This window comes from Monodon monoceros, unplaced genomic scaffold (genome assembly GCF_005190385.1).
Source record: "Monodon monoceros isolate NGI ecotype Baffin Bay Population unplaced genomic scaffold, NGI_Narwhal_1 Super_Scaffold_7, whole genome shotgun sequence".
NCBI lineage: Eukaryota > Metazoa > Chordata > Mammalia > Artiodactyla > Monodontidae > Monodon > Monodon monoceros.
Window position 1 is genome coordinate 52185890 of NW_021703784.1, and position 24819 is coordinate 52210708.

Consider the following 24819-nt stretch of genomic DNA (forward strand, 5'->3'; position numbering starts at 1 on the left):
CCCAACTAGTAGGGTATTTGGACCCAGACAAATACGCTCTAGAAAACATTCTGTTAAGCACTGATCTAAAAGTAAGGGGGACCTATTGAAGGACCACGATCGGTACTAGAAAAGTTCACTCTGACAGGTGTGTGAAATGGGGCGGTGAAGATAGAGGAGAGATGACTAGAGATAGATGTGACAGTGACCAGCACAGCGCCAGGCACACACAACTAGTAATAGCTAACATTTACGTTCCATGCACTAGACGTGCAGTACTGCTCTCAGCTCTTCATATTCATCATCCTGCTTAATCCTGTGAGGTAACAGTACAATTATTATCCCCAGTGTACAGATGAAGAAACAGAGGCATGAGAGCTTAAGGAATTTGCCCAAGGTCTTGCAGGAAGAGAGCAGCAGAGCTGGGACTTGAACCCAGGCAGCCTGGCTCCAGAGTCCACGCTCTGAATCTCTGTGCAATAGGGCCTTTCACGGTAGGCACTTAGGTATTTGAAAATTCATTCACTCACAGAGTGGTGAACCCCCCTACCCCTCAGCTGCAGGACCACTAATGAGACCAATAAAGAGGCTAAGGGAGGGGGAGGCATTTGTTCCAACCAGAGGAACAAGGGAAGCTTCTGGGAAGAGATGACGTTTAAGCAGAGTCTTGAAGGAAGGGCTTGGGCTAGCATTTGTTAAACATAGGGGCAGTGCAGGAGAAGCAACAGCCAAGGAAGGGCAAGAGGCAGGTGACTGCAGCGCAAACTCAAATGTTTCCATGTTTTGAAAAGAACACAGTGTGCATTTTACAGCTGAAATTTACTTTTTCTCCAGAAGGTTCTGTTAGCTAAAAGATCCTAACCAAAATGTTTTAATCAGATTTAAAATTTCAAACTCAAGCCTGTTTCTAAATCATTGTCATATACACATATATGACATATACACACATATATGTATATATGACAGCAATTTAAAACATATATATATATATTTGGCATTCTGTCATTGATATACATATTGTACTTATTTTTCACCTTGTTGCAAAGAGTGTTATTACCCTAGTGGGAGAGGCTTAAAAATGTTCAACCCTGTGCTCTAGTAATCCTACATTTAGGAGTCTGTCTTGATTAAATAACCCCAAATGAAGACATTGATTTATCCAAAATGTATATTTTTAATAAAGATATAATTCACATACTATAACATCCACCCTATTAAAGAGTATAATTCAGCAGTTTTTAGCATATCTACAAAGTTGTACAACCGTTACCACTAATTCCAGAAAATTTTTTATCAGCCCCCCCAAAGAAACCCCATACCCATTAGCAGTCACACCGCATTCTCCCTTTCCCTCACTAATCTACTTTCTGTCTCTGTGAGTTGGCCTGTCCTGGGCGTTTCATACAAACGTACTGCTGCGTACAATATCTGGCCTTTCGAGTCTGCCTTCTTTCACTTAGCATAATGTTTAAAATGTATTTACCTGCAGTGTTACCTGTAATTATGCAAAGCTGGAAATAATCAGAATATCTCTTTGAGGGCTGGTTAAATAAATTCTGGTATTTCCAGGCAATGGAATAACATGTAGTCATTAAGGAACACATTTATGGAGCTATTCAACAATATAATACAATGATCAGTGAAAAACCTCCGTAAGCAACCATTTTTAACTGTACACGTGTTCAGAAATACCCTAAAATCTAGGAATAAACCAAAATATTTACAGTGGTTTCCTTTGGGTATTGAACTCATGGACCTCCCTGTATTTTCCTGGTTTTCTTCAATGACAGTGTTTTGTTTCTGTAGTCAGAAACATAAACACATTTAAACACCACACCACTGCCTCTGCTGTACACACACCTCCCTCCGTCCTCCCCCCTCCCGAGCAGAGTCCATCCCTCTTCTCTCCCTCAGACCAGGTCCGGAACAGCTACTACATCGGGGCCGACGGCTCCCTGCGGCTGCTGTTGGCCAACGGCATGGAGGTGGCCCTGCAGACGGAGCCCCACCTGCTGGCCGGGACCGTCAACCCCACCGTGGGCAAGCGGAACGTCACGCTGCCCATCGACAACGGCCTCAACCTGGTGGAGTGGCGGCAGCGCAAGGAGCAGGCTCGCGGCCAGGTCACCGTCTTCGGGCGCCGGCTTCGGGTGAGCAAGGCCTCCAGCAGGTCTCAGCCCCTGGGGGTGGTTGGATCCTGGGGGGAAAGAAGGAGGAGGCATCTGAGAACTGGACTCTCCTTGAAACCGTCCCGGGGAGAAGGTGTTCCTGGGCCTCAGTTTCTTCATCTGCAAAGGGGAAAGTAAATTAAGCGACTACCCACAACAAGAGGCTCGTGTATCTTTTCAGTTGTGCTAGTGAAACGATCACTGGCTTTGATGTTAGTCAGGCTTCCAGCTTCTATTATTCCCTGAGTGAATTTGGGCAGATCCGCAATCTCGTAAAGCCTCAATTTCATTATCCATAAAATGGGGGAGATCAAACCAATTTATAAGTTGCTACAAGGATTAGAAATAATACATAGAGTACCCTATACAGAGTCTGGCACATAATAAGTGGTCAGTAATACCTATTCTAGTTGTCCTTTTATTGTTATTCTTATTACTGTTATTGTTATTACTGTTGCTAACATGTACCAAGAGTCAGTTTAGCTCTTTGGAACCTAAGCCACATTCTCCTTCCAGGCAGAGTTATCCTTCCTAAGACAGCAGAACGACCCCACCGTAGCTGTCACTGCCAGGGGCTTGGCATCTGCAGTGTGGCATCTCAGAGCACTTTTCGGTGTGTGGATGCCCTGAACCAGCCCTTTTTCTGCCTGACTCCCATGTCTCTATAGTGTGGCCTCTGCCCCAGGGCCAGATTGCCCAGCTTCTTTTCCCTCCAACTTCAGAAAGGAAGGCAATGGGGAGAGTGAAAACAGAGGACCCAGACCTGGCTTTCAGCACAGTGCCTTGCAGACCACAGGTGCTCCATGGAGACTTGCTGAGCTGCAGGGTACCACGGGACTGAGCCACATGCTCCTGACTCCTAAAAGCCACAGAAGCATCCTCATGCAACACGGCCAGCGCTGTCTTGAGCCCCCTGCCCTTTCTCACAAAGAAAGTTCACTTCAGCCCCTGATTCATGCATGGGATAACCAAGGTCCAGAGAGAAAAGGGATTTTTCCTGATTCACACAGCTGGGCAGCAGTAATGACTAGAAATAGGCACCCTGTCTCATAGTGTCATTCTCACAGCAGATACAGAAACAGTAAGTTACTTATTCAATGTCACACAACTAGAGCCCAGACAACAAGGTTTCCTGTGTTCCTCAACAGTCAAGAACTCAAGCAACTATCTAATGTGGGAAACAGCCTTCCACGGGCTCCCCAGAGAAGGCCTAGCTTTCTTTGTTCTCTGTGGGACACCATCCATGGCCTCACTGAGCCCCCTGTGTGAATTCTCCAGGAGCCCTTCATACACATCTGAGGCAGTGAGCTAAGTAGAAAGTTTGACCAGGGTTTATTCCTGCCTGGGCCACATGTGTAGCCCTGAGCAGCTCCTCTGAGCCTCAGATTCCTCTACAGAAACCAGATGATACATTTGAAGCACCTAGCCTAGCGCTGGAAGACCCCAGGTGCTCAATAAATGGCAGTAATTAGTGCTATTAGGATTTTCTCTCTGCCGTGTAAACTGGACCAAAAGTTTCCCAGGCACTAACTGGTCCCTCTCCTAGCCTGAGATGAATGACAATCCAGTCAGGCGGCCGCATCTCCAAGTCCTCCCAAAATAAATGGCCACCCACAGTGGCGGCATGTGGAATTAGAATGTTAGCCGGGTACACCTCCCCATAGTGGAGCTCATTTTTTTTACAACTGGGAACTTTTTGTAAGAAAGAAAGATGTAAAATAATCTCATTGCCTACACTGCTGAGCACAGGAGGCATTAGGTGGGTCCCCAGTGAGCTACTTAATTCAATTTTATTCATTTTGCGGCAGAGGTGTAGATCCTCTTCACTGGGGGCCCTCCAGGAGGTGAGGGGGGGCGGCTGGTTTGGTGGTACCACCTTGGGGGGAGGGCCCCCATCACTGTTGGCGGTGCAGACCCCACATCTTCCCCTGCCCCCTCTGCAAAGAACACAGCTTCAGCCTCCAACGCCTCTGATTTTTCATGGGAATTGTCTGCCACACTGTTTTTGCTCCTGCAATTGTGTTTGATTACCCCTGGGAAGGCAACCTTATTTTAACCAGGCCATTCACAGCTAGAGTCGTCTCAGCACCATCATTATAAATCTTGATTTTCAAGGCTTTAGAATTTGTTTGGGGAGAAGGGGGAGACACACATGTCTCTACTTCCTCTGAGAATGACCGCGATCATCTGTCATTTAATGGAAATAACTGCAGCCGTTAACTCAGTACCTTCTATGTGCCCAGCGCTCCGCTAGGTAATTTACTGAGGTTTCTTCAGTCTTCACAACAGCCCTGCTGTTTCACAGGGGAAGAAATTGAGACTCAGAGAGGGAAAGGCACTGGCCCAAGGTCACACAGAAAAAAGTCGGTCACAGAGTTGAGGCTGGACTCCTGGCCTGATTCCTAGACTTGAGCCCTTTTCTACCACATAGGGCCCCAGAGGGCCTTTCATTACCTTAATCCACATGTGCGGGTTGGCATCATATGGCCTGCATCGTCTGCTTTCCTCTTGGGCCTTCTTACCTACTTGTCAAACGTAACCAGTAACTAATGGAAGAGTCCGAAAATGTGCCCAAATGCCCCACCAGGCCCAGCACCACTTAGAGGGAACCAGCATTCTAGCTTCAGAGTACCTGGCAGTGTTTCAGGGGCAACTGGCGCCCCTAAGGGGTGGATTCAAATATAGAAACAGGCCTCTGAAGTATATTTCATAACTAAAATATGAGAAACCTTGGTTTACTGCTACCCCTGTGGGACCCCTGTATTTCTGACTCTGAAAGGAAACTGAATTGTGTGCTGACCTAGCAGCCCAGGTAGAGATCATACAATGGGCTCCTGAGTCTAGAGGAAGGAGCAAAATGTTCCGAAACCTAGGACAGTGTCTCCTGGCAACCCCCAGTCAGAGAAGCCGTCCCAGACTCAAACATACACTGCCCTCCGGGGCCTCCAGGAAGAAGAAGATGTCTCGGGAGCTAACTGAGGTGACCAAGAAGCCCTAATTGTGGTGGCAGAGGGCAGGAGAGACCCCAGAGGGGACGGGGAGTCCAAAGCCCTAAGAAGGGCTGGACTTGCTAAGAGGACCACACATCATATGTTGGCACGTTGCAATGGTGAGAGTCAAATCCAGACTCGGTCACTCACTAGCCATGGGACCTGGAGCCCGTCCCTGGCTGTGGTCTCCCTGGTATCAAACACGAGTGCAAACACTGGCACATAATAAATGGGGTCAGGCACTGATTTGCTGGGCCCACGTGGCCTCTCCCGTTTCAGGAGGGAGTCAAGAAGGATCTGCCTTTCTATCCTCATTAGGAGAATCATATTAGGAAATGATGTAATCGTTTCTGCTACTCTTTACCCAGCATCTGCATTGTCTTCATCCTCACATCAGCCCTATATACTTGGCATGATTATTCCCATTTTACAGATAAGGAAACTTCACAGAGCTGACAAGGACAGAGCCAGGACCCAAACCCTTGTCTGTTGACACCCACGACCTGTGCTCCCTCCTCTCCTCAGGAGCTTCTCAGACCAAGTTCTCAATGTCTAGATTAACTCTCTCTTTCCTCCTACCCCTTCCCCAGGTTCACAACCGGAACCTCCTGTCTCTGGACTTTGACCGTGTGACACGCACAGAGAAGATCTATGACGACCACCGCAAGTTCACCCTCCGCATCCTGTACGACCAGGCCGGGCGGCCCAGCCTCTGGTCACCTAGCAGCAGGCTGAATGGTGTCAACGTGACCTACTCCCCAGGGGGCCACATTGCTGGAGTCCAGAGGGGCATCATGTCTGAGAGGATGGAATACGATCAGGCGGGTCGCATCACATCTAGGATCTTTGCTGACGGGAAGACCTGGAGCTACACGTACTTAGAGAAGGCAGGTGTCTGTCGCCCTCCATCACTGGCCTTGCCATATAGAAGATCCATCACTGTGGCTCAACCCGTGGCCAGGCCCAGCTTGCTGATCTCAGTGGGATGGGTCTGACCCATGTGGTCTCCGAAAGGAAATGCTCAGGAATATCCGCATCAGTGTGCCAGGGGGTCCCGGGTGGTGTATGGATGGATTATGGTGACGGGGTGGTAAGTGGGGGGTCCTGGGTCAGGAGAATGTGAAAGTCCCGCCCAATAGGCTGGAGCTAGACCCAAACACTATTGGACATACAGAGCAGGATTTCGGGTCCAGACCCAGGCGGGGGTCTGCTCCCAGGTCTAGGGCTCTTGGTGTGATCTGGTCACAGAGAACAAGGCAGAAGCCTGGGGATTAGTATTAAGCAAGAGGTGCTTAGTCCTGAGCTTCAAGTGCTAGGTGTGGCCTTAGTATGTCCCCTCTGCTTCAGGTCAGGAGTCAGTTCATCCCAGGGACTTGGAATCAGAAAGGGCCTGAAATCAAAAGTTGGCCCCAAATAAGAGAAAATGCTAACTTTGATGCCCAGATGCCTTTAGGCCTTTTATCTACTGACTTATTCCTGAAACAGTCTGTATTTCATGCCCCAGTTCTGATACCCAGATCCTTACTTAACGTTTTGCTCCTGGTCACCTGTCCAGGGCCCAGGCTCTGATTGATCTGTGATCTGTCTCCCCTACCCTGTGCAGTGTTCACATCTCTGAGAGCAGCATTTTGTGGTAGTGCTAAGAGAGACCTTGGAGGTCATCCAACATACTGAAAAATCCAACCCAGAGGGAAAGAACTTGCCCAGGGCCACACAATGAGTCCATTATTAGAAACCAGGTTTCACCATTCCCATCACAGCCCACCCCACCCCCGGGTGGGCATATGACCTGTTACCACATAAACAATTATGCAAAACCTTAAATGTCCTTCTCAGACATGTCTTTATCCTGTAGGCCACAGGGAGTCAACGGACGTTGTTTAGCAGGCAGTAGACGTTGTCAGGCTGTGTTTTAGGGTAATCATTCTTGCCTGAGTGGGAAGGTTGACCTGAGAAGGAATCTGGCACAAGGAAGCCAGAAGAGAGGCTGCTGCAAATACTTGAGGCTAGTGCTCCCAACCCCATCCCATGCTGAAATCATCATTCTTGTACCCCACAAAGGGGCAAACAGACAAGGCTGCTCACTATAGGAAGGCAGATGGCCTGAGTGTTCTGGGGCCCCAGGCCCTGCCAAGGTCAAGGGCAGAGAGAAATTCTTGTCTTAGCACATTTGTACCCCATTGCAATATCCTGGTTGGAAAGCTCTAGTTTGGGCATAACTTAAGAGAACCACCAGCTTCCTTGACCTTTCATTCTTTTCCTTTAAGTCTTGGGCTCACAGACCACCCCTTCCTTCCCAGCACCCTCTTCTCATCTCTCGGTTTTCCTTCCCCTGCAGTCCATGGTGCTACTCCTCCACAGCCAGAGGCAGTACATCTTTGAGTTTGACAAGAACGACCGCCTCTCTTCTGTGACCATGCCCAACGTGGCCCGGCAGACGCTGGAGACCATCCGCTCAGTGGGTTACTACAGGAACATCTACCAGCCCCCCGAGGGCAACGCCTCAGTCATCCAGGACTTCACTGAGGACGGGCACCTCCTCCACACCTTCTACCTGGGCACCGGCCGCAGGGTGATATACAAGTATGGCAAGCTGTCCAAGCTAGCCGAGATGCTATACGACACCACCAAGGTGAGCTTCACCTACGACGAGACCGCCGGCATGCTGAAGACCATCAACCTACAGAACGAGGGCTTCACCTGCACCATCCGCTACCGTCAAATCGGGCCCCTGATCGACCGCCAGATTTTTCGCTTCACCGAGGAAGGCATGGTCAATGCCCGCTTTGACTACAACTATGACAACAGCTTCCGGGTGACCAGCATGCAGGCCGTGATCAATGAGACCCCGCTGCCCATCGACCTCTATCGCTATGACGATGTGTCGGGCAAGACGGAGCAGTTTGGGAAATTTGGTGTCATCTACTATGACATTAACCAGATCATCACCACGGCGGTCATGACCCACACCAAGCACTTTGACGCATACGGCCGGATGAAGGAAGTGCAATACGAGATCTTCCGCTCGCTCATGTACTGGATGACCGTCCAGTATGATAACATGGGGCGAGTCGTTAAGAAGGAGCTGAAGGTGGGACCCTATGCCAACACCACCCGCTACTCCTATGAGTACGACGCCGACGGCCAGCTGCAGACGGTCTCCATCAATGACAAACCACTCTGGCGATATAGCTATGACCTCAATGGGAACCTGCACTTACTGAGCCCGGGGAACAGTGCACGGCTCACCCCACTACGGTATGACCTCCGTGACCGCATCACCAGGCTGGGTGACGTGCAATACAAGATGGACGAGGACGGTTTCCTGAGGCAGAGGGGCAGTGATGTCTTTGAGTACAACTCAGCGGGCCTGCTCATCAAGGCCTACAACCGGGGTGGTGGCTGGAGCGTCAGGTACCGTTACGATGGCCTGGGGCGGCGGGTGTCCAGCAAGAGCAGCCAGAGCCACCACCTGCAGTTCTTCTACGCAGACCTGACCAGTCCTACCAAGGTCACCCACCTGTACAACCACTCCAGCTCTGAGATCACATCCCTCTACTACGACCTGCAGGGACACCTCTTTGCCATGGAGCTGAGCGGCGGCGATGAGTTCTACATAGCCTGTGACAACATCGGGACCCCTCTTGCTGTCTTCAGTGGAACGGGCTTAATGATCAAGCAGATCCTGTACACGGCCTACGGGGAGATCTACATGGACACCAACCCCAACTTCCAGATCATCATTGGCTACCACGGTGGCCTCTATGATCCGCTCACCAAGCTCGTCCACATGGGCCGGCGAGATTACGACGTGCTGGCTGGTCGCTGGACTAGCCCAGACCACGAGTTGTGGAAGCAGCTTAGTAGCAGCAATATCATGCCTTTTAATCTCTATATGTTTAAAAACAACAACCCGGTCAGTAACTCTCAGGACGTCAAGTGCTTCATGACAGGTGAGGATCAGGGCTTATTCAGAGGGCAGGAACCACTATCACTCTGGTCATCTGAAAAGACAGCCTTCCTTGAGAAAGCTGGTATGGGGTAATGGGAGATATTGACTTCCTTTTAGAGCAGCATTTTCCAAAGTATTTTTGAAGAAACACCAGTTCAGAGAAATGCTTTGGAAAAACTGGTTTTGGCATGAAATCAATTTGACAGGGCAACTACCGTTCTTAAACTTTCACGATACATTTCAGCTTATGAAAGGCTCTGAGAAGTCCTGTAGTAAAGAGAACTGTTTCATATATTTACCCACTACTTTTCCAACTTATTTGACCATGAAACCCTAATATTTCACTGGATGTATCCCCTGGAATGTACTTTGAGAGTTTCTGACCCAGAGATCAGGCTGGTTATGAGTCCCCGATAAGTTGAATGAAGGTATGACAAAAAAAAAAAAAAAGAAAGAAAGAAAGAAAAGAAGGATTCAGTTCTCTTATTTGGGATGAGGTCATGGAAAATTCAGACTTTGGCAACAGACAGAACTAGGTGAAAGATCCATCATTTCTAAGCTATGACAGTCACAAAATTTATTTAACTTCCCCTGAATTCCAGTTTCCTGATCTATAAATTGAAGTTAGAATATCTACCCTGATTCTGGTAAGTTAAATATGCATATTGTAAATCCTAGAGCAACTACTAAAAGATAAAGCAGAGGCACAGCTTATCAGTCAATAGTGGAGATAAAATGAAGACTAAATTAATCATCTAAAGAGGGTAGGAAAAGAGGGAGAAAAAGGAGCAAAGAACAGATGGACAAATAGGAAAAAAAAAAAAAACTTACCTGATAGGATGGTCGCAGGGGTGAAATGAGATACATTTTATAACCTGCCTAGCACAGTGCCTGGTTCATGTTGGTTCTCTTTCTCTTATCGTCTGATTTTAAAAGTGAAACCAACTTGAGTATAAAATGCCCCATAGGTCACGCATGCCAGAAATGCCTCTAACAGCCTCCTTCCAGCAACAGCCGCTGCCAGGCCAGTCACAGAAGACCTCAGGAGTCAGAGCAGCTCTGGGGATTCAGGTCTGGATAAAACCAGCACCTTTTATAGAACAGAGTTCGTGGTGGACAAAAGTTGGGCATGACCACTTGCAAACGTGGTCGTCTCCCCGTCTTTTGTCCTGTGACATAATCCTCCTGCCCCTAGTTTAAGGCAGCTTCCTTCATTCAACAAGGGCCCCCTCTGTGCAGCCACTGTTTTAGGCACTGGGGATAGAAAGATGATCCCCACCCTCCAGGAGTTCACCCCGCAAGAGGCCAGACAGACAACTGCTGTCCAGTGTGAGGGGCCCACGGCAGAGGCTTGCGCTGATGGCCAGTGAAACACAGGAGGCACGGCTGGTTCTACCCAGGGAGCAGCTGGCGCGTGAGGTCCGCTTACGAGTGGACATTCGCCAGGTAATGGGAAAAAAGGCGATCCAGATACAGGGGACCGCACGTACAAAAGTATGGAGAGGGCAATGTGTACAGCCCCACGTGAGTGCCCCTTAGGGACATGGTGGCTTCCTGGCCCCCAAACTGGGGTGGCCCAGTCTGGACCTGTTTCTGCTGACAGAATTAGAGGAGTCTTCTTTCGGGGAAGAATTCCAGGTGGTCATGTCGAGAGCAGGAGTCTCAAGAGTGGGACGGAAGAGAGGACACAGTGGTGAGCAGGTGCGATGAAAACACCCTTGGGGCCTGTGGACGCACAGGAATATCTCAACAAGGTTTCACAGCGTTCACCGTACTCGGCTTGCTGCCAGCCCTAGAAAAACTTAAACGACTGAGAGGACATTTCTCTTACATCTGTCTGCATGAAGCACGCCCCCTGCCTCATCTTCCAGTGAATTTCCTGTGAGATGCCTTGGCAGGTTACTGTAGCTGAAGAAAAAACCATTTTACTACTAAAAGCCAAGATACTACTAATTCTCACTAAACTTGACCATTTAGCTTCCACGTGGGCTACATGCAACCTCATTCACATCCAGCAACAACAACGATAAAAAGGCATCTCATCTTTTTTCCAAAAACAGGATAGGGTCTTAAGCCTATAATACTGGAGAGGCTTATGTCACATGACAACCCCTGAACCAACCAGCATGGCTGGGGAGATAGAATGCACTGATTGGCTTAGCCTAGGTCACATGCTTCAATGCTAAGCCCTTAGGTGGAGTCAGCGTCCCTAAAAATACATGGATACCGCAAAAAGAAAGAGAGAGAAGGCAGAATGGGACACTAGGAAGGCAACTTAAAAATGTCCACCACTGATCCATCATATACTTAACCCTCACTTGATGGGGACCACTGACCCCATTTACAAAGCCGGAAAGTGAGGGTCAGAGAGGTAAAGTAACCCGCCCAGGAAGAGGTGGCAAGGCTGGGGTTAGAACTCTGCTGTGTCTGACTCCAAAATCCTCATTCTTAGAGATCTGAATTCCCTCTGTTAAGTGCAAAGCTGTATACGTGTGAAAGGGATTATTATTTTTCACCACTGTCCCAGGCAGCCACGCTGAAGTCTGGGACGAACGGATGAGTAAAGAGCTTTTTAACTTGAGGGAAATGTCTACCTCTGATGTCATAGGAAAGAAGAGTAAAATTCCCACCTCTTCAGAAAAGCACAGTAGAAAAAGCAGTGAATAAATCAATTTTCAGCATTTTTCCTAAAGGCATAATGAGACAGTTTCACCTTCCATCACTTGTAATTAAGGCCCAGGCCTCTTTTCAGCCCCCTGGCTTCCTGGGAATTTGCAGTATTCCTGATAGAAGCTTTCCTTTGCAACTACAAATTCAGATGCAAGTTCTCAGCCTCAGGCACAATGGCTTTGTGGGGTTGTTTTTTTTTCCCCCGTTCTGTTTGTTTTAATTTCCCAAAAAACCATCTACCAAGATTCAGAGAATCAGAGATACTTAGAAACTCAGTGAGGAAAGGGACTTTGGAGAAAACTGGTCCAAGCACCTCACGTTACAAAAGAGGAAATGGAGTTCCAGGCACATGGAGGCTTGGGTTTGAGGAAACACAGTCAACCTTCTATGAGCCAGGAACCAAGCTGGACACTTTAAAATACATTAAATCCAATCATTTATGTAACAAAACAGAACAGTTCCTGCTCTATGTTGGCTGCCCCAAAGTGGTAACACTATTAGTATTCTTCTCCATGACTTGGTGAAAACCATTTCTCCCATGAATTTGCAGATAAGGAAACTGAACCTCAGAGAGGTTAAGGAAACTGTCTAAGATCACACAGTTTGCAAGTTGGGAGCCAGAGTTTGGACCTGGGTTTTGTCTTGCCTCACCATGTTCTTTCCCTTATATGATCTTTCTAGAAGTAGAATCTGGGTTTCCAAGCTTCCTTTTCTACCACTCCTCCACATCAGAACCTCCAGCCTTCACACCCAAGAGAGGGGCTCTGGAACATCGAAGAAACAAAAACCAAAAAGAAAAAGGCAAACTTGAGGTTCTTGAATGGAAAGGCAATGTGGGATGAAGTTGATGACCCCCGAATGGCACTCCCATCACTGGGATGAACTCAATTCCACCAATGCCTGGGCCCTAAGAACCTCCCTGACCAGGGATCTGTCTGCTTTGGAAAAAGCCCAAAGCAGGCCTGAATGCCCACCACCCAGAGTTGCTGGCTCAGACACTTAATTCCAAATCCTGCCTTCTCCTAACTTTGGATTTGAGTCTCTAGTCAACAACTGCTTTGGCATCTTCAGCTGCCCCTTCGCAAGGAAGGCTGAGCCATGCGGGGACACAGGCTGTCTGTCTGTCTCCTGTAGACCCCAGATCACCTCCCACCTGCCATCCCAGGCTTTTCCTTCTCCAGCCGCCATTGTCCTTTCTGGTTCTCTCTCTGCCTTGCTGAACTGCTGTCCGGTTACCCGAACGCTCCCAATACTCACCTCCCCTCTCCAGGCCTTGCCTTATACCATGGCCTTTGCGTTCATCTCCATCAAAGCCTGACAAAATTTGCACAGCTTTCACTGCCTGGCTTCAAGGCAACCTTCTTCATGAAGACTTGTCAGTCTGTGGAACTGAAAGACTTCTGCCCTCCTCTAGGTGTTTTTCCTGTGTCAAGGTTATCCGTGTCCATGTCTCAGCTCCCCTTCAGGGTCCTGTGTGTGCAAGCTGAGGATCTGTGACACCAGAGCTGGGCACATAAAAGACACTCAGCAACAGAGGGCCAAGTAACTGATGACACACTTTCCACCCTCTTTCTTTTCCTGAAGTCTTGGCTTCCTGATTCCACTCTTCAGTGAGCCGGTTGCTCATGACAACATCCCACCTTTCCCTATACTTAGTATTTTATAATTAGTAACCCCCCAGGAATATTATAAAAACCAGTAAATCCAATGCCTATGGGGCTAGATCCTCAAGCCCAATATAAAGACTGGAAAATGAAGGCACAGGGAGCTCAAGTGACTTTCTTAGGCTCCCAGAGTAAATAAAGGCAGGATCAAGGGGAAAAAAACTCTTCGATCTTTGGTCAGGCCACCTCCATGCCCAATGCACTTTAGCCCTGCGGCTCTAATCTCTTCAAAAAGGAGAAAGCAGGGAGAGTTTGCTTCTTCAGTGAATTTTCTCTTTGAAAGTCATTCATTAAAACCTTTCCTTTGGGGCTTCCCTGGTGGCGCAGTGGTTGAGAGTCCACCTGCCGATGCAGGAGACACGGGTTCGTGCCCCGGTCCGGGAAGATCCCACATGCCGCGGAGCGGCTAGGCCCGTGAGCCATGGCCGCTGAGCCTGCGCGTCCGGAGCCTGTGCTCCGCAACGGGAGAGGCCACAACAGTGAGAGGCCCACATACCGCAAAAAAAAAAAAAAAAAAAAAATCTTTGGGGTTGGTTGTCGTCTGTGTCTCCTGTTGGTGTTGCGGCTGGATGTGGAGGAGTGTTCATCCATCGACAGCTGCCCCTGGCTACGAAGCTGAAGGTCCTCGGGGTAGAGTGACAGTAGTAAGAGGAGTCTGGAAACCTAGGTTCTACTTCGGTGACATCTCTCTCAGATACATCCCTAGGAGGGGACACTAGGTCCCAAGAGCATGTTCATCTTTCATGCCGTGAAACAGTTTCCACCATGCTTGTTGACTCTCCCCCCAGCAGCTCTCCGTGTCCTCACCCCGCCCCGCTGCAGCCTAACTCTAGGCTGCTTTCTTGGGATGTGTCACTCTGAGGTCCACTGACTCCGTGGGGCTGTTTCTGCTTCTCTCCCACCCAGATGTCAACAGCTGGCTCCTCACCTTCGGATTCCAGCTTCACAACGTGATTCCCGGCTATCCCAAGCCAGACATGGATGCCATGGAACCATCCTACGAGCTCATCCACACACAGATGAAGACTCAGGAGTGGGACAACAGCAAGGTAATTCACACACATGGCTGCCCACCCCTCAAGCCGTCCAGACATTACAGGAATGGTTCCCACCAGCTTTTCAGGAAAGCCTAGGCCAGTGATAGAAACCAATGTGGTACGTCCACTGTGCCTGCCAGAAACAGTTCAGCAAATACTTAGTAACCCTGCCACTGGCAGGTCACTGTGGACCCAGCTGTAACAGCACGTAGGCCCTCACAAGCCAAATTAAGGAGTTTTGTACGTTACACTGAGTTTGGAGTTCCACACAAAAAAATGAGCCTTTGTCCCAACCCAGTACAAAAGTACAAAGAGGGAAGGTGTGTTCGAAATACAAATGTGACATTTTCTGAGCACCTCAGTGCACCTGGCCTATTCTACATAAATTAACACACAAATATCCCTTGGTATCGTTGTTCTCATTTTACAGATTTTATGTTTGAGGCTTTCGAATGCCACACAGCAAGGATGAAGTAGAGCAGGATTCAAACCCAGATCTGTCTGTAGGTGCTCAAAAAAATGTTACTTTCCCCTGTCTTCCATTTATGACCCAATTTCAAAGACTCATAGAATTTTATGGCTATAAAGATCCTTAAAAACAGTTTCATTCCACCCTCTCACTTCAGACATCCATTTGCTCATTTCTTCCCACTGCCCCCCTCTTTCATAAGATCTGTGCTGGGAGCTGGCTCTTCCAGGCTCCATGCCCCGGGATCCCAGTGAAGGCAGGAAAGAATCAGGCAGAGACCAGGCCTTCCAGGGGATCCCTGACCAGGGGGACAAGAGACTGAGGAGGAAATCAGAGTTGCCAGATGGCATACTGCTGGCGATCAGAAACTTAAACATCCATATCTCTTACTCCAGTCGGATTCCATCAGGCCTCAGCCTAGCTGTTTCCTTCCCCTGACCTCTGGAGAATGTGATTCTGCACCTCTGTGCTCTGGTGGCACCTATAGCTTCCTCTTGCTAAGCACTCACAACGCTATATTTTCATTCCTGTTTTCTTCCCTGTATCTCCACTAGACGCTAAGCCCCAAGAGGGCAAGTACTGGGTCTTATTTGGTACCCAGCATACCACCTCGCACATAGTAGGTGCATGGGAAACTTTTGTTGAATGAACAAATGGTTGAAAGAAGTAAACAACCCCGTGAGTTTGGCCTTTTTCCCCATTTTACAGATAAGACCAGAGTTGAGAGAAACTTGTCCAAGGTGAGCTGGAAAGGCGATGAGAACCCAAGTCTGTCTGGTCACGAAGCCCATCCTCTCTCTGCAGCCCTAGCCCCACCCCCTGCCCCTCTCCAATCCCCGCCATCCATCCCTCCAGGTACTGCCCAGCTGCCCACAGCGCTGACTGTTTTCCCAGGGCCACTTCCAGCCACTCAGCTGCACCCCCTACCTCCAGACTCCCTTCTCCACCCCCTCCCAGAGCCACAGTCTCTGACGGTTTGCCAGCCTTGCCTGTCAATGAATTATTGATTTCTGCCCTTGGCAAGCATTGGAGATCTTTGTTGTTTAGCACTCTAGCTTCCGTGAAACTCTAGGAAATAATTGTTCACAGACAGGGCTCTATTAATTACAAAGAGGACTGAATTTCAGTGAGAAACCGCTGGGCCTTTTTCTAAAGCCATTTCTCTAAGTTGCTGATAAGGCCCTGGGGCCTGCCTGAACGTGGCTTCCAACCTGTCCCGCAAAGCAGCCAAGAGCGGGGGCACTTGAGGAGCCCCCAGGAAGCACTGTGGGGACAGAGGCCCTCCTTGAAAATCATTTCTAAACATGGCAGAGAGCAACACAGCAGGCTAAGAGGGTTTATGTAAGTAACTACTTTTCATCGTACTAAGCCTTCTTGTCAAGAGTGCATCCCTCGCCATTCCTGCGTCTAACATCATCCCCTCATCCTCCAAGTCCCAACTCCAGCGTGAGCCTGTCCTTGAACCCCATCTCCTTCACCTTGTTTCTCCGCCTCCAGGCTGAGACACCCTGAGCCGTGATTGCTCCTCCCAACTCCAGCAGCCCTTGAACTGAGCCTCTAGGATCAGACAGACCAGGGTTTGAATGTTGGTTTGAATACTTACTAGTCTGTATGACTGCGCGCCAGTTACAACCTCTTTGAGCCTTAGTTTCCTTAGGTGTAAAACCAGAGCAATAACAGTCCCTACTGTATAAAGTTATTGTGAAGATCCAGCGAGATAATGAATGTGAACTGTTCAGCTCAAAGGCCACGACATGTTGGCTACAGCTGCTACTATCGCTCCTCTTAGACCACCCTCATCACATTTGATTGTAGTTATTTGTTGCCACATCTGTCTTTCCCCACTAAACGAGGAATTCTTCAAGGGCAGGGACGATGTCTGATTCATTGTTGTATCTTCCGTGCCGAGAAAGGGATTGGGCACAGAGTAGATGCTCCCTGAACAGCTTCTGAATGGGAGGAAGGGTGAATAGATGGATGAAGGGAGGGCTGGGTGTCCTAGTGGTCAGCAGTAGAGCTAGATGCTACAGGTTAATACATTTGCATAGGTTTGACTTTTAGTCACGTAAGCTGGTTCTCCAGGCCGTTGGAAGTTTTTCCCCATTTATCTCACTCTCTCTCCCCCCACCATCAGTCTGTTCTCGGGGTACAGTGTGAAGTGCAGAAGCAGCTCAAGGCCTTCGTCACCCTGGAACGTTTCGATCAGCTCTACGGCTCCACAATCACCAGCTGCCAGCAGGCCCCAGAGACAAAGAAGTTTGCATCCAGTGGCTCAGTCTTTGGCAAAGGGGTCAAGTTCGCCTTGAAGGATGGCCGAGTGACCACAGACATCATCAGTGTGGCCAACGAGGACGGGCGGAGGGTTGCTGCCATCTTGAACAACGCCCACTACCTAGAGAACATGCACTTCACCATTGACGGAGTGGACACCCACTACTTCGTGAAAGCAGGACCTTCGGAAGGCGACCTGGCCATCCTGGGCCTCAGCGGGGGGCGGCGAACCCTGGAGAACGGGGTCAACGTCACTGTGTCCCAGATCAACACGGTGCTCAGTGGCAGGACTAGACGGTACACAGACATCCAGCTCCAGTACGGGGCACTGTGCTTGAACACTCGCTATGGGACAACACCGGATGAGGAGAAGGCAAGGGTGCTGGAGCTGGCCCGGCAGAGAGCCGTGCGCCAGGCCTGGGCCCGCGAGCAGCAGCGACTTCGGGAAGGGGAGGAAGGCCTGCGGGCCTGGACGGAGGGCGAGAAGCAGCAGGCGCTGAGCACGGGGCGGGTTCAAGGCTACGACGGCTTCTTCGTGATCTCGGTCGAGCAGTACCCGGAACTGTCAGACAGCGCCAGCAACATCCACTTCATGAGACAGAGTGAGATGGGCCGAAGGTGACACAGAGGACCGTGGCCGGGACTTCTTGCCAAAGACAGCTACTCTTTTGTGGCCGCATACCTGACTGTGTTGTACTTAAAAAAAAAAAAGAATCCTTTTTTTAACAAGTGCAGAAAGCAAGCGAACAAAAAAGATACTGGTTGCAGTGTAATTCATGCAACATCCTTTTTTTTTTAAGAAAAGAAAAACACAAATTTGGCCTTCACACATTTTTTGCAAAGAACAGAAGGTATTTTTTTTCCATAGTGTGATCACAATGAAAACTTTTTTGTCTTTTGTTCCCTTTTCCTTGAGGAGTTTTCCTTGTTGTTTGGGGTACATTTCTCCTCACTGAGATGCATCTCCTGGGGTGTGTCCTTGTCTGTCCCCGGGTACCCAGTGTGATGTGAGACACAAGTGTCTGTGCTAACTTGTCCCGTGTGCAACTTTCTCTTCCATGGGGGTCGGGCAGGAGGGAAGGGTGCAGTGGAGAGTAATGGGCCGGTAGCAAATTTCCAAGGGGGCCTGGAAGGAGGGTCCGCAGGACCTGAGGATCTTTGGCTAAGCTCCCACAGACAAGTGGTGGCTTTTTTACTCACTGTGTTCCATGCCTCCAGAGGACCATGGATGGTTCCATCTTCTCTGGGGGATTTCATGATCTCACAGCACCTTTTTCAAGCTGCCCCAAACTCCTGTCCAAGCTTTATATTTTGATGCGAAATGAAACCCCCCAACCCCTTTTGCAAATCTTGTGTAGTTGTCAGTGCCACCTCCATGCTGGGATGGAGAAAGTGTCTCCCAGGTCCTTTCCCCAGTCTGGTGACAGCATCCTGGGGCTTAGAGCCCAAGCCTCCCCAAGAGGCAGAGGCATCCAGGGTATCTGTGGTTGGTTGGTCCTCCCATGATGTTCCTTATTCATCTCTTTCTCTCTCCCAAAGTCAGACGTGAGAAGCAGCACCACACAGCAAGCCCTCAGTGTGGGCACCACGTCCAGAAGGGAAGGTCACCCACGGCAAAAGAACGGCAGTGGTGGCAAGGGTACCAGCCTGCCTTCCTAGGTGAAGCCCTCTCCCCATGACTTTGGGTATCTTCCCTCCACTGCTCAGCTGCCACCACTGAGAAATAGGAGTGTGGAGAGAGGTGCTTGGTGGCCTTTGATCGTGGAAAGAGGCTTAAGAAAAAGTCAGCCAGAGAGAGGAAAGCATGAGTCAAGCATCCTTCTAACGAGCTCCTGAAGGCTCCTCTGCCTCTCATGTATTGGGCTAATTGCAGAGCTGGGATGCAGCCGGATAGGCTTTCAGGAAATTCCTTCTGTGAAGTTCTTCTAAAACAGCTTCCCCTCTAGAGGAGCCCAACTGGGGTTTTAAAGCAAGATTAAGGAGAAAGGAGGAAAGAGATAATTTGGTGTGGCCTGGCAGCATCAAACTACCCCACCAGGACTGGGGGCGGTTCCTGAGGCTGGTGCCTATGGATCCAGAAGACCGGGCTGCAGTTGTCCCTGTGAAGACCTACGCCTGTGGTCATTGGGCAGAAGTTTAAGTCCTTTCGGGAGTGAGTACATCCCACACCTGGAGGGCATGCCCAGGGAGAGGCAGCCGCCAGTGGGCGGGGGGAAGCACTGAGAGTAGGGGAGAGCTAGGAGCTCCTTTCTCCTGTTTTATCTGCCTAATTACCACTGTCATTACCTCTCACAGGAGGCTCTGGGAGACCAGGAGGGGAAGCCAAATGCTTCCTTTAAGCTGGGCTTCTTAGAAAGTGGGACTTTTATGGGTTACATTTTACATTGAGTGTGGAAAATGAATTCTGAGTCTGAGCTCCTTCCCGTGGAAACCTTGTTGGACTGACAAGCTCATGGCACCTTTATAGCCTTACTCACAGAGTCTTCAGAATATTCCATGAGTTAATGAAACCGAAAAGGTCTCTTGCTGCATGAGAATCGGAGCAGCACGGAGGTCGGGGTCTGCCTAGCAGAGGGAGGCACCCAGAGCTTCTCGGGAGAGGAGGTTTTGCCTTACGTCATCCCACTGGGATGAGAGGATGTGTTTCGCTAAGTGCTCTTCCTGTTTCCAAAAAAAAGGGACACTGCTGCTACAGTGTCTTGGACTATTTGCCCACTCCTCCCAGAGCTCCGCTGAGTCAGATGCAGTGCTCCCGGGCCCACTGTGCAAGGCGGGAGCTGGTGGTGGGTCCCATCCGGCGGGATCGTTCTTGGACGGGATGGAAAATAGTTTGGCCTGAAGAACACAAGTGTTTTTTTTGTTTTTAAACCAAAATAGACTTATGCCTCTCAAATGTACTCTTGATACAAGGAGCCCTTGAGCAATGGGACCCTGCCCGTTGACCTAGATGATCAGTTCCATGCTGGCTTCCTGACGTCAGTCAAGACCTGCTGGGGACGTCGACTTGGAGGTCAGAGACAGCATGAGGGCCGAATGAACCATCTCCCCACACCTCCCCAACCCTCTGACTCTCCACCCCTCACCCCCACCAAAGTAATAGTGTGGACTCTTAAAGATCAAAATCACAGAGAATAATTGAGCATTCCTTTCCTTTAAACGAATGATGTTATATTTTTTCTGGGCTACATACCACCAAGGAGGCATAGCTTCTGTATGGGGAGAAGATGAAGCATCCCCAGGCTTTGGAGAGGACCTCAGGTGTGGGGCCGGCAGCATCAAGCACCTCAGTTTCACACTGGTGCTCTTGCTATTGGAGGTGGTGCTTCTGGCCTCGGCCCTTCTGAGTTGGTTTCCATTTGGGCTGGCAGGTGACTCACTGCCTGCACTCTCCATCTGTCCTCCTGCTGAGGCCAGCAGTGCCAATCGCACCACAAGGGTGAGTCTGAAGGCATAAGCTGGAGTTCCCTGCGCCTGCTCAGAGGCCTCCAGGCAGCAAATCCCATCCTTGACGGCACCTGCCCTTTTGGCATTAACCAACCAAAACGTGTGCATGAGAATTACCAGCCCTCCCTCACTGGCTCAGGTTCATTATTCTGCAGGATGTCAGCTTCTGACCCTAGAAAAAGGTTTATTTTGGAAGAGCTCCTGCCTTCTCCCGTATCCTCCACGGCTGCCATCACCTCCTCATCCACAGCCCCTCTGTCATCACCTTAAATAGGACTTCAGTCATTCCCCAACTTTGCTTTTTATAGGATGAGATTTCCTTTTTATCCACCCTCCAGGCAGACGTCACTGGAGGGCAGAGCTATGACAACGGGAGGAAGGGAAAGGAACTCCACGGTCAATTACCCCTGATGCTTGTCTCTCAGAACTGTCGGCTGAGAATTAACCCAAGGAACAGACTAGTGCCTGATTTCTACCTAGGGATGGAGGATTTGAAACAATTGCTAAGAAACTGACCAGAGGTTGAACATGGCCAGAGGGCGTGATTTTAAAGAATGAGGTGGGGCTGGGAGCAGAAGGTGATGTAGGCAAGGAAGGGGAATAAAACTGGGCAGTGTTTTTATAGGCACGTAACAAGGAATCAGATTTGTTTAAAAACAAGAAAAAGAGAATAAAGGACCTTTTCAGCTGTGACTTTTAAGTACCGCCTTATAGGTGGCGGGGGGTTTCCAATATGCAAAGATGAGATTTCCATGTGAAATCTTAGAATAGTTTCACATCTGCAGCCTGGTATTTGCAGTTGCCACGAGGTGAGGACCATGAGGCTGAGCTTGGTGCCCAAGAGGAAGGAGTCTGCCGGGCCTCAGTGGGGTCTCGGGTTTGGGGGTTTGTTCCCCTGGTGCTTGAAGTCGAATCTATCCTCCATTCCTCACAGCAGCCACTAAGCCCCGGCCGTGGCTTCTGGTCCTGAGCTGGGGCCTGCCTCCTGAGGGGTCTTGGAAAGCACCCAGTCTCTTTTTTCCCTTGGGATCCTCATTGGGATTAAAAGCCCTTTATTTAAGGTTCAGAATTCCCAGGTAGTTTATACACTTGTCTGTATTTTACTGGACAGGAGGGCATTAAAGAAAGAACTCTGTAGTTCAAGGCCCTTTCATTTTACCTTCAAATAACAGCAAACTCCTTTTAAAGACTCATTGCTCAGGTGATAGAAACTTTCTCCTCTCCAACCTTTCCATTCTCAGAAACCAGCCTGGTGTACGTGACCGCCCCAGAAAGCAGGCCGATGTTGGGTTTCTTACCCCCTCTGGAATGCCAAAGGCATGATACTGGGCGACCTCCTGGTCCCGAAGAAAATGTGTTTGATTCTGAGGGCAAACTGCCAACGGAGAACCAACTTTCGGGCAGGCTCAGCTATCCTGGCAGGAGCTGAGTCACAGAAGTTTGCTGGGGCCTGGTAGCCCTAGATTCACCCAACACCAGAATCCCACTTTTCTAAACCTGCCTGTTGTTCTCGAAGACTTCTGAACCCACGGCTTCAGCAAAAGGACTCTCCCAAGCTGCCTCTGGACGACCAACACTGGAGACTCTGGCCTTACCATGTGGAAATAGTTTTCCTGAAGTCTGGAACTAATTTTGAGAAGTTTTTTTCTCAACACTTTTGTGTTTCTAACACTGTATTCTTGACTGTGTAAATACCAACAAGGCTGTAAATAAATGCAGATGTAGGTACCTTCTAGAAAAGAAAAAAAAGGCATAAAAACAAAACTAGAAGTGATCCCGTGTAGCCTTCGTTGACAAATAAAAGAATATTTTGTGTTTAAAGCTGTCTGGTGGCCTTTGTTTGGAGTAGTGATTGCTTGAGCCGGTCCTCTGAGTTTGCACTACTAGAAGCTCCTGTTCTCAGGAGGACCTCCAAAGCTCTGGTGCTTGGCCCCAAAGTCCCTCTTAAGCCCTCCAGGTGACAGCTGTCATGGAGAGGCATTTCCAAAGGACACAAAGACCCTGGGGCTTAACCTCACGAATGTCAAAGCACCTCTGACATCAACTATGCCACACTGCTCCCCCGGGCCACATTGCAGCTGCTGTCCTTACTGGCCTCAGGGACAGACTCCAAGGGGTGGGACAGCTCGACACTGCCCTAAGGAAAGAGCCTGTGCTCTGCCACTGGGCACAGAATTGTCCACTATGTCACACGTCACTGCATTCCACATGGGGTGTCACTGGTTGCGCTTTCAAAAATAACGCATATTCATCATACAAATTATTATAACCACGTAATACAACTTGGAAAAAAAGGAAGAAAATTCCTTTAGCATTGTTTTTGTTTTTTTGTTTTTGTTTTTTGCTCTGTGTGTTCTTAACCTAAGGTAATTGAAAAAAATCTAAGGTAGTCACAGCATAGAGGTAATTTTTCAGCCTGCTTTTCTCACATAATCTCACATTTAACCTCATGTCTAGAAGCCAGGGATGACAGCTGGTCACTTAGGAAAGTACATTTGCTAAGCCCACCTCCCTCGTGTGAACGGCAAACCTTATGAAAATGCAAATAATTGAGGACAGGAATGAGAACAGAAGGTTCATTGCTTCCCATTAGCCTCAGGTCTGGCCCATCACCAGGCCCTGTGGGAAGGAGCTTCAAGCTTCGCAACTGTGGGCTGTCCAGGCACCACTACCCAAGCTGTTATACCTTTGTAGTGCCAGGAATGGAGGCACCTGAAGTGGTTAAAAAAAAAAAAATTTTTTTGGGGGGGTGCAAAACTTGGCTCTAGCACTTAACTGTGTGATCTTAGACAATTGAATTTCTAAGCCTCAATCTTCTATCTATAATGAGGGTATGATGGCACATACCATACCTTCCTGGTTACTGCTCAGATCACCTTAAAGGAGCAGGCGTATAATGTCGCATGCTGCTCTCTGAACAACAGGACTTGGCCCAGTGTAACTTTTCCCCCTCACACCTCCCTCCCCAGCCCTCCACCCACCTCCCTTCCAAAGTCTGGTACTCTACCCACTACACCAGTGGTTCTCAAACTTTGGCCTGTACCAGACTCACCTGGAGTGTTTATCAAACCACAGATCGTTGGCCCCGCCCCCGGAATTTCTGAAATCAGTGGGTCTGAGATGGGGCCCCATAATGTGCATTTCTAACATATTCCCAGGTGATGCTGATGCCTCTTCACGCTTTGAGAACCATTGCCAACGACACTGTCTTTTACACAACGGAGCGAATAAGCTACTCAGCATGGCCCCTCAGATGCCCTTGGTCAAGGATACCTACCATTTCCAGCCAGCAGAGCCAGTGTATCGGTCATGCTCTGCTGCGCCCTCTCCCACTTCCGCACTACAGTCAGACGCGTGGGAACGCCCCCCACCCCAAGATACCTTTCACACCTTGTGGGCCTTTGCACTCAGCGCTTCGTCAAGCCCGGTTGAAGTGTCCTCCGAAGCCCTCAGGCAGCCCTTTCCCTCTCCACAGGGACTCACCGCACACTGCCACGAGCCAGGCACTTTCAAGACTGAACTGACTTGGGCGTGAGCATCTCGAGCCCAACCCGATCTGTGTCTATCTAATCCTCTGCGCGTCCCCAGGGCCCAAAGCAGGTACCCAGCTGTGGGTCGCCCTAAGCTCAGCTTGGTCTTTGCTGCAGGGGTCCACTCTCTCTGGTGTATTTGAGTAAAAGGGGGATGGTTGCCTATCCCCTTCTCAATGGAGGCCGCCTCGCCTCCCGAACCGGGTGCTGCGCTCCCTCCCGGGCTCTCCTGGAAAGACTGCGTGCTGCAGGCGCGCGGGCCTCGCGAGAAGAGGGGGCGGGAGCGAGGCAGGTCTCCTCCCCTACGTTCCGCGCTCGCCACGTTCTGTAACCCCGCCCTCGAGGTTGCACGGGAGATTCTTCAGAATGCGTTGGAGGCGGTGGAGAAAACTACCAGACGCCAGGAAGGAGACTTTACGGTGAGTACTATTAGGCCTTTTTCTCCCGTATCCAGCGGAGAAGGGTGTAACCTCTTTCAGGGCGTTCCTCGTGGTCGCGCCACCCTGCCCTTGTTCCCAGTTCTCATGCCGGCGTTTCTGTGGGCGTCTCTCCCTTCAGCCCCACGCTGGAAATCTCGTTCCATGCCTTGGAAAGTTCCACTGCTACTGGAGTGCCCAGCCCTGCCTGCATCAGGCTATCCAGCGT

The 24819-nt window shown here is 49.6% G+C and overlaps 1 protein-coding gene across 1 annotated transcript in view; it reads left to right on the forward strand.

The window, feature by feature from the left end:
* TENM4 (teneurin transmembrane protein 4) overlaps positions 1 to 22451 on the forward strand; it is a 740944-nt gene extending 718493 nt beyond the window's left edge. Inside the window, exons 29-33 of the mRNA XM_029207627.1 lie at positions 1894 to 2129; positions 5728 to 6024; positions 7476 to 9090; positions 14330 to 14472; positions 17064 to 22451. Of these exons, the coding sequence (XP_029063460.1) occupies positions 1894 to 2129; positions 5728 to 6024; positions 7476 to 9090; positions 14330 to 14472; positions 17064 to 17822 (3050 nt within the window). The 3' untranslated portion in view covers positions 17823 to 22451. The remainder of the gene's footprint in view (positions 1 to 1893; positions 2130 to 5727; positions 6025 to 7475; positions 9091 to 14329; positions 14473 to 17063) is intronic.
* Positions 22452 to 24819: the final 2368 nt, after the last annotated feature.